This window comes from Cupressus sempervirens, chromosome 7, assembly GCF_028749045.1.
Source record: "Cupressus sempervirens isolate cs-2001-9-10 chromosome 7, ASM2874904v1, whole genome shotgun sequence".
In the NCBI taxonomy this organism is placed as follows: Eukaryota; Viridiplantae; Streptophyta; class Pinopsida; order Cupressales; family Cupressaceae; genus Cupressus; species Cupressus sempervirens.
Window position 1 is genome coordinate 449,321,100 of NC_143124.1, and position 10,642 is coordinate 449,331,741.

Consider the following 10,642-nt stretch of genomic DNA (forward strand, 5'->3'; position numbering starts at 1 on the left):
TAATCTCCTTGTAATTTCAATGGTTTAAGATATATAACCACGCATTTACTGCCTGGATCGGGAATCAAATCTGTAATCTAGATTAAGCTAGAAAATTGTAAATCCTAATTAACAAATCATTGTCTGCATCAACAACTTCATCTTCATCTACTACTTGCTCCAAAAGCAATGCTATCCTCTCCCACTTTGCAATACTCTTATCTAACTCTTCTCTAAGATTCTTGTAACTTTCTTCTTCTTGTTCTTCCAAAACCCTTCTTAGGCTTCTCAACTCCTCTTGTCTCATCCATTCTATTTCTTTCTTTCTTGCTTCTTCTTCCTTCTTCTTTCTTTCTCTTTCTTCTCTCTCCTTCTTACTGCAATACAAGTACTCCTTCAATGCCTTAATAATTTCTCTTTCACTCTTTGTCAAAACCATCTTTTCAAACCAATCTAGGGTTCATTAGATATCCAGCCACCACCTTGGAACACTCTCGAAGGATAGTTCTATTCCAAGCATCAACAAGGGACCTTCAACTTACCAAATCCTAGATCTTCTTCCTAGATCTTTTGCTGCACTCTGATACCAATTTGATGCGGAGCGCACATCAGAAGGGTGGATAAGTCCAATCTAATATCAAAGTCAAATATCTCCTTCAAAAAATCAAACATAATTCATTGTAGAACAGAAATTCATAGTCTTCTGATATCTCAATGATGAGAATATCAACAATGTCAAATTACTAATCCAACGCACTAACAACCAATTTGCATTCACATAATAAATCATGAATTTAAGAATAGGGAATTACAAATGGAAAGTGAAAAACCGAGTATATAGAATGGAAAATTCAATTGCTCTTTTATTATTTGTTTCCATCACATTGTTTCTTCCTCTACCGATTCTCCACTCTTCTTCTATGCTATTCTACTCTCCTCCCCATTCTCCATTACATTGCAGAGATAAAAGACTTTTCCTCAAAACTACCCGACAATTAACTCTCATAACTTATTTCTAACTTCCCTTACTTTAACCAACTCAACATGACCGATTACATCCATCTTGTAAAAACATTTATAAATAAACATTTATCATGCATGTATTATCTCTAATCTGTGAAATGTCTAGAATATCGTGATGCCCCTGCATCAGAGTAAGAAGAGATAAATCCGTTGGACATCACATTTTGATCATTCTGTTCAAACTTGGCAGCAACAGTATGTAAAAGTGGAGGGAAAAACCTTCCGACGCCACCATGAATATCTATAAGTGGTTGCAAATCTCCATCTTCAATTGCCCTTATGTTTTTAATTTGTTGTTCGCCCTCCTTGCCCGTGCACACGTCTAGCGTTAGGATCCACGTGTGCAAAATCTTCACCGCAGCCAATGTTTCAGAGTGCTGCTTCTCCAACAACCTCAACATGGTGAAACAGAGCAGATGGCGAGATTTCATATTTGAATATGTTTCACTTCTATCATTCATATCGATGTAGCAGATATGAAAACCTTCTTCTTGAAGCTTGTTCCTTTTCTTCTTTACTACTTCCGATTCCCCGCTATCTGGGGAACACGTTACGACCAGAGCAAATCTCTCTGTCCTGGTCACGCTGGTCCAAAAGAAAGAACTAGAGATGACAGAATGTGGGAACCTGGCTTCCTTGTGGAGTTCTCTTCTATGTTGAAACAGACAAGAGATGATCGTGTCTGCGTAGATGGCTTCTTCTTTCATCTGCGACCGGACTAAAAGCTGATGTTGGAGTTGTTTTCTTTCTTTCCACTGTTCAATCAACAACTGGCTTCCCCTCACGTCCACGAAATACAAGCTCCGCAGCTCTGCCAGCCTGTCCATTGTCTCTTTTGGCAACCGAGGACAGTTCGATGCGTCAATTGCTACCAAATTGACCATGTGCTTCAGGCTATAAGGAAGCCCGTTCAGCCCTGTGCACCCTGCTATGCTTAGATATCTCAATGAATTCAGCTGTCCAAAGTCGTCAGGCAGGCAACACAACTCGGGACACCCATCTATAAACAACAACTTGAGAGAACTGTAAAACTCCATTCCTTGACGCGGCATCCTTAAATTTGAGCAACCGCGTAAATCCAATGTCTCTATAGAAGTGGACATGATCTCTGGTAAGCTTGTGAGTTTTGAAGCTCCTCTTAGTGTCAGATGGCGTAGAGACTGAATTTGACCGAGACTGCTCGGAAGGCTTTCCAACGTTTCACAGCCTATTAGAACCAGTTCCTCCAACTTAGAAAGCTTTCCAATGTTTTCGGGCAATCCATTCAATAATGAAGAATCCCGTAACTTCAGAACGCGTAAAGACTGGGGCTGTTCATTACCAATTGACTTCAATTTGGTGCACCCTGTTATCTCAAGCTCTTCGAGCGAAGATAGCTTTCCGAAGTCATTGGGCAATTCGGTGAGCATCGAGCAGCCTCCCAGGTGAAGATAGGATAGCGACTTGAGGTCACAGATACTAAATGGAAGTCTTGAAAAGCTTGCACAGTTTGTTAAAGTCATCCGCTGAAGTGAAATCATGAAGCCTATGTAATGGGGCAATTGTGTAAGTTTGGAGCAGCTCAGTTTCAAAACAAGCAAGCTTTTGAAATACCCAAAGTACTTCGGGAGGCTTTCCAATTTATCACAGCCAGTTAGGTCAAGCTCCTCCAAATCAGATAGCCTAGAAAAATCTTCTGACAATGAGTTGAGCTGTGCACAATCTTTTAAGCACAGACGACACAGCTTCTGGAGATTCCCGAAACTTCCTTTGACAGCTTGTTTTTGGTCAGCTGATAAGTCCCTCTTTTTTATTGAAATTAAATTACAGTGTCTCTCAAAATATTTCCCACCTGCTGAGAACATCCTCTTCCAAAGGAGCAAATTAGCAGGGTTTTCGAACATTTTACCACCTGGTGAGTCAATATTTTCAAGAGACAAAAGAGCAGCAGGGTTTACCAATTTCTGTCCGGCTACAGAATCCATATTATTAAAATAATACGAATTAGCAGGGCTTTCCGGATTCTGGCCATCTGGTTTTTGGTCATCTTGTGGGTCCTTGTTTGTCGAAGAAGACAAGTCATGAAGGCATTTCAGCTTCTGAGCATCTGATAAATCCAGCTCTTTTAAAGAAGACAGATTACCAAAGTTTTCGGGCAATTTATCCAAGCTTGAATAAGTTATGCGGAGCAGAGATAGAGAACTAAGTTTGTGGAAGGTATTTGGAAGCATTGATAGCTGAGTACAATGGCTCAAGTCCAGGTATTGCAGAGAAGACAAGTTTCCAAAAGAATCAGGCAAAGAAACCAGCTGTGAGCATCCATTTAAGTCAAGATGACAAAGAGAACTTAGTTGACCAAAATTATTCGGCAATGCCTTGATCTCTGAACAATTTGTACAATCTAGCTCTCCCAACCAAGATAGATCACAGATTGTTTGCCGTAGCTCCTTGAGCTTTGAACAACCTTTCAAGCTCAACCTGTACAAAGACTTCAGTTCGCCTATGCTTTCTGGAAGGTTCTTTAGCTTGATACAGTTGCTTAAATTTAGATCTTCCAACGAATACAGACAGGTAAATCCTTTAGGCAATTCTATAATATCCTTAGAATCACTCAGATCAAGAACATGCAAAGACTTTGCTAACTGGATCTGTGTAGTCAACCTTGAAAGATTTGAAACCCCAGTTGTCTTCAAAATACCCCACAACTTATTCAACTGCATTGATCGTTAGTTTTCGACTAAGTTAGTTTTTAATACACTCCTCAATAATTATGCAGCGAATCTAAAAATCGGTAGCAGACGACGAAATCTTATTACAGTTACGAAATAGACACACAAGATATACTTGCCTCATCAAAGTAGTCATCGTTCTTCAATCTACCACGAAAGTAAGTCACCCGTGTGAAATCACCCAGACCCAGCGCGAGACAATCCTTATTGCACGGAGAAAAGAACCTTAAATTTTGAAATTTATTTTTGCATTCTCCCTTCACCTTGGTCGATTTTCCGAGGTACAAAATTCTTAAAGACGTATGCATCTGGTCCAAGTCCGCAGCATCAAGTTCACCTTCTGAAAGCCATATCCCTTCAACTTTGGAGAGTTCCTGTAAACAGATTCAGTATTTACTGAGAGGCTAAATACTATAGCACCGGATTGTCAATAATTTGTCATGATTTTTTTTTTATTAATTATAATTCAATATTTTATTTTCTATGTTTTCAAAATCAAATTTCAATTTTCTATGTTTTCAAAAAGCAAATTTCAATGTGTACATGCTGATTTTTTCAATTATAAATTTATAGAAAGTATTTATTTTTCTATTCATTGACTAGTGTATACAAGATCTTATACACTAATTTACTATTGATATCTATAATATGTTTTAAAAATATATCTCATATTTCTTAAATCATTGTATATTTATTGTTAATTCTTTTACTTTATATGTATATGTATGTAAAACTGATTTTACTTCATTTGTAGCATTTTTAGTTTAATTTTTTTTTAAATCATTTCATTGAATATTCATAATTATTAAATTATTATTTAATAAACCTTGTTAGATTATTATTTAACTTAAATCAACATATACCTTTATTAAAATTTAAATTTGAAACATATAAAATATACTTAAAAATATCATAAGGATGAAAGTTATATAGTTTTTAATATTTTACTTCTTTATACAAATTATACAATTATTGATATAATAAAAATTCAACTATTTAGATTATTATTAATATATTATATTGAAACAATACTAAAATTATCTTTTACAAAATAAACAAATTTATTAAAATCTCTATGTATATAATTTTTTTAATTTTTTTTTATTATTTGTAAAAAAATTCTTATATTTTTTTAAAAATTATTTTATACTTTATTAAATTAAATTAAACATAAAATTATATGAAGCAAATACTAGGCAGTCTTGCAAAAGAAGCTATAGTAGAGAAGGATAGATATTTTGATACTATTGAGGATGATGAAAATTGAATCTTCTTTGGGTCATTATGTGGCTTTTTCACTTTACTATCAAGCGCACATTTGGTTATATGTTGGTTATGTTATAGTCATAATTAGTTTGGAGGTCTTTTTCATTTATCAACATTGGTGATAGAGTTCTCTTGACTCATATTTGAATATGTGCAATTGGAGATCTAATTAAAGTGGACTCTACTATACAATTTCTCTCTACTTCTAGTCTTCTTGAAGGGGACATTGCTTCTAAGGGTTTTTTATGTTGTGTGATTCCTATTTAAGTGGGGACCAATCCTTGTAGGGTTGACAAAGTTGCCACTGTTGTTAATCTAATAGATTCTATGGGTTTCACTAACTATTAAAATGCTTGTAAACCAATAGAACGGGATTTGGAGATAGGGTTTATAGAAATGTTATTTATTAAAAGAATATTGTTGGTGGAGTATTCAAATGCCAACGTATATGGGATTTTCAGTTTAGGTTTTCGGATAATTTCTTGCTCTCATTGTGTATGTTTTCTATTCCTTCCTCTTTCTTATGACTAACTAATTTATTTCTAATGTCTTAATCCTCTTTTTTTTTCTTCCAAAAATGATGTTGTACTTGTCACAACTCAAAGTTCAAGGTGTTTCTTCAAGGTTTTGATTTTCCTTTCACAACTCACTCATCATGAAAATGCAGAATTATTAATGGTTTTGCACCCTTGGCTCCAATTCATTACTTTGTTGTCAAACTCTCTTGGCTAGTCTCATACCTTATGAGGTCTACAATTGTTTTCCTCTGAATGGTCTAGCTTTAATATTTTTTCATCCCTCTCTTTTGCCTTTATTTTCAATTAAGTTTTACTATTTATGAATATAAATTCAAAATAAAGAAACAAATTAAAAGTATAGTGTGTTATTTATATTTTTGTAAGCCATAGTTATGAACTTTTGGAAGACTTTTCTTTTCTTAATATTCTAAAATATTTTTTTTAACTCATTTCTTTTTAGTAATGTTATAAGAAACCTAAAACTTAAAATTTAACTAAAATTTTTTATGTACATAAATATAAATATATAATTTATTTTAAAATAATTAAAATGACTCATTACTTAAGCTAGGTGATTAATAGTAATTTATATATTGAAAAATTAATAAGATTCCATATCATATTTTGGATACATCAAAGTCAAATATTGAAAATACATTAAAATATTAAATGTAAAATGATATATTAAAAAATAAAATCAACATTTAATATAATTTAGAAAACTATTTTTTTTCTTAATTTTCTAGACTTCTTATGAAAATTAAATATAATATAAATTATCAATTTCAATGAAAAATTTGTTCCACATGATTTAATAAAAATAAAAAAATATGTGACTTTCAGAATTTACTTTGGATCGTTCGTCTATCTCGTAATACCATTTCGTGAGACCAAACCCAGAACCAAGTATGACAGAATACTAGACGTCTAAATGCCCACAAATCGAACTATTGAAATGTAATAAAGCTGAATTAATCTAATAAACAATATAAACCTTACCAAAAGAAAAGGTATATTAAATTTGTATGGCGAAATCAAAGATTAAGGATTGTACAACGTTTTGATAATGTAAAGCGGATCAAACCATTGTTTGCTTACGAATATAAACCATAGAAACAAGTCATAAAGAGAATTCGTTTCTTTAGGTATTACCTGTCGAACACGAACATCGTTGTAGGATTCCATGTTGGTAATTCTGTGCTTTTCTGACATTTGGATTGCCCATTTTGTAACTACACCATGTATGCTTAATCTATCTTCTTCAGAGATCTTTATGAGTCCTATCTCTTCCAGCTTGTTCAATTTTACTTCTGGAAATATATAAGAGACCAGGAGCCGGTCCCGGTTGTTGAAGAAAATAGCTATGTCTAGAAAGGCTTCTTTATAATCTTTATCCAAGCAGCTATATGAAAAATCTATTATACTGCTACAGATTTGAAACACATCACCTGAAGATTGATTTATAAATAGGAGGCAGTGGGCTGAAACGCTACCAATCTGTTGGCGCAAGTAAGAGGAAAGCATTATGAGAGCAAGAGGGATACCATCAGACTTTCTTCTCAGACTGTCCATAGCTTGTCCTCTGACTGAAACTTTTTGCAGTATAAGATTCTCTGCTTCTGAGTCCGGAAGAGGCTTCACGTTGTAGTGGAACTGTTTAATGTAAGTTGGTATGCTACACATGCTGCGGTCCGTGGTGGTGACGAGGATCCTGCTCTGCCTAGGTAGCCACTGCTCCTCCGTCGGTAACAATTGAGCTAGATCAAAGTGGGCATTGTCAACAAATATAAAGACAGGCCGACACGCTTCTTCTCTGAATGCGTTTGACAGATGTGCTCGGCCCTCCACGTAGCTCTTCAATGCAATATCTTTGCGGAACAAGTCATGCAAAATTTGTTGCTGCAGTGTCCTGATTTTACTCTCTGATATATCCTGCTGGATGTCAAGTCTGCATATTTTGTAGGTTGTGAGATCGAGGCGGTCCAAGACAGAATTGGAGAGGGTTGTCTTGCCAATACCGTCAGGGCCCTCAATTACAATCGCTCTGCTAGATTTATCATCGCTGGCCATGTCTAAAAGCTTAACCACTTGGTCCCTTGCTTCCGTTATGCCCACTGACAAATGGGAGAAAAAAAGCCATTGAGGAGCTAAATCGTCACATACTAAGGTTTGATTTTTTTTTTTCCTAAAATATAAATATTAAAATAATATAATTATTACAGTAAAAAAAATTAATGAATATAAATGAAGAACCATAATTAAAACTTTTTAAATAGCAATCAAAATTATCGACTGTGGACTGAACTACATGCAGATATTCTTTTCGATGTGACGAAGTTCAGTTTTGTGGAATAAATTGTTTAATCTATGAATGTAAAAAGAATTTACGATCGTAATAAATTACAGAATAAAAGAAACCAGTAGGCAAGGTAGAATACCTTCGTTCTTACGTCGAGTTTGTGACTGACGTGCGGCCGTTGGAAAGATCTTTTTAGTAATGCTGCCGAATGCCAGATCGTTATGAGCGTACCCTAATCCAAGCTCAAGATTCTGCGTGTCGGCCACATTCAGCTCAGCCCCACAACTGTAGCATAACAGGGAGAGAAAAGGTGATTTGAAATGTCGGCGAACAATACAGTTAAAGTAAAAACATTTAATCGATACATACCAATATAGGTTTTTATGTTGCAACTGGATGTTAAACAGAAGGGATCCGAATACGATGAATTGCACAACAGCGGTCCGTTTTTGTTTTGTCAGCTCCCAGGCAACTTGCTGGTTCATGTGTTTGAGCAGGCCTAGCATGTACAGAAGGGAATGTCGATATTCTCTCCCCTTGCTGCTGGTTTTCTTTAGTTCTTCCATGATATGTGCTACGACAGACAGCCCGCCTGCCACGCACCTGATATTATCTTCTTCTTCCAGTACATCATTCACCACCTTGTTTGTTTCTTTCTTCAGTCTACTTACAAAACATGCCTTCACATACAGATTTGAAAGAATAACACTTGAGATTGCTTCTTTTTCGGCCAATTCGTTGGAAGTTTATTCTTGATAAGGAGCGTATTTTAATTAAAACAATACATAAGGTAATGTTTAAATACCTTGGAAGCTTGTTTTTGTGCTCGACTGGTCCATAGGTTCTTTATCAATTCGCGACCAAAGTCGGAAAGAGAAGACTCTGATTTTGAACTCGGACGTTCTGGTCCAGTTACGATCTGTTGACGTTGCCAAACATATCGAAACATGATTTTGATTGTCGAAGAATAATAAAAAGAAAAGCCTAGTTATAATTAGATACTCACGGTTCCGTTATCACTGCTCTCCAGGCCATCCTCAATTTGCAACATCAATTGTCTAATCTGCTGCATGCCCAACTGCTGTACCATTTTCTTTAGATCACCAGTCATATTCGTGTAATCCGAAATTTCTTTTCCTTGAGAAATGCCGGCTGGCATCCCTAGAAGACCCATTCTCCTGACCGAAACTCGAAACCCGATTCTCTTTCTATTCGACACAAAATATCTTGTCGTTTTCTAACGAGTTTCTCATTTTGTTTAGATCTCAAACATAGTATTCCTTTGATATAGCGGTATTTTACGATAGAGTCGGTGAGACGTTAAAATTACAAGTTTCGATTATACGCTATCATCTTATGAGTGCGAATCAAGTAACGGAAACTTCGCCGTGTAAAAAGATTTGCATAATTTCACACATTTAATTATCATCATTTGACGCACAACTGCAGGCCCACATTATTTCACTTTTTAAAACATTATTGGACTTCAATGGAATTCATCTTTAAAATTTTCTTATTCTTTTCTTATCCCCTCTTCATTCTTGTTGAAATTCCTTTTCTTGTTTCCATTATTTTCAAAAGATTTTGCTTATTCCTTCTCTAAATCAAGGACAATTGTATATGTTTATATTCACCAACAATTAAAGGATGTGTATAATGTTACATTTCAGCATTATAAGTTTCGTAAACTAAGTTCAAAAAGATTATGCTTATTCTTTATTTAAATGAGGGACAAATCTATAATTCAGCATTATATGTTTCTTAAAATAAGTTCAAAAAGATTATGTTTATTCCTTATTTAAATCAAGGACAATTCTATATGTTTATATTTGCAAAAAGTTAAAGATAATTTCATAATGTTATATTTCAGCATTATAAGCTTCTTAGAATAAGTTCAAACAGTTTTTAAAGAAATGAATAGCAATTGTTGATGTCTAGATTGTCTTCATTAAATATTTAAATTTATTTATAGATATTTATTATTTATTTCATTAGTTTGTTAATTTATTTCTCTATTACTTAAAATAAGTATTTTTAAAGGCTAAAATTTGATTGAAGTGTCTTTAGATGAAGTTATTGCAATAAATAATACTTTCAACACATGTAAGCATATTTACACTATACATGATTTTGTCCACTAACTTCATCTATTAATGGATTCTAAAATAAAGGATAATGTGACAATGGAAAATATATTTGAGCTATTGAAGGGTTCTTTAATTGACTACAAACATATAGTTGACATGATGATTCCCACAAAGTAGGTGTGTGTAGGAGTGCATGGAGCTTTAGTAATTCAAGGCCACATGAATAGCTTTTCACAAATTTAGAATTTTTTTGTGCACCTTATGTTATTGGCATTCACAATATGACCCATAGAATGAATCATGCTTTTGAAATAGCTAGCAAGTTTTCCTATGTTAAAAAAATGAAGTTTTAATCAAAGAGATCTACAAACACTTATGTCAAAGGTGGAAATGATTCAAATAATTTAAACACATTTTTCAATGACTAACTAATGGGAACAAGATTTTTAAGCATAATAATACTAGATGGATCTCTTCAAATGGACCAATGCATCAAGTTTTTTCTTAAAATGTAGTGATGTTTAGTCTAATGATCTCAAGTGATGACAATAGAGGCACGCCAAAATTTCCTAAGCTACTTCGAGGTTAAACAATGTAGAGAACACTCTTTACATTAGCAAGTCTTCTCCCCATGTTGGAGGAAATGAGGGGTATAATGAACAAGGCTAACCACATAGCTACATATAATGCATAATATGCTACTCTACATAGATTGACATGTATGACCCCTATAATCTCTATCAATGTCCACTAACATTTCAT

At 34.3% G+C, this 10,642-nt stretch overlaps 1 protein-coding gene across 1 annotated transcript; it reads right to left on the bottom strand.

The window, feature by feature from the left end:
- Window positions 1–815: 815 nt before the first annotated feature.
- LOC149547509 (uncharacterized) lies at window positions 816–9,036 on the bottom strand. The gene is made up of 7 exons (XM_089791673.1): window positions 8,800–9,036; window positions 8,599–8,712; window positions 8,163–8,473; window positions 7,933–8,078; window positions 6,647–7,608; window positions 3,830–4,084; window positions 816–3,695 (listed from the first exon to the last, which is right to left on the bottom strand). The coding sequence occupies exons 1-7, from the start codon at window positions 8,965–8,967 to the stop codon at window positions 1,089–1,091; spliced, it is 4,563 nt and encodes a 1,520-aa protein (XP_089647799.1). The 5' UTR covers window positions 8,968–9,036; the 3' UTR covers window positions 816–1,088.
- Window positions 9,037–10,642: the final 1,606 nt, after the last annotated feature.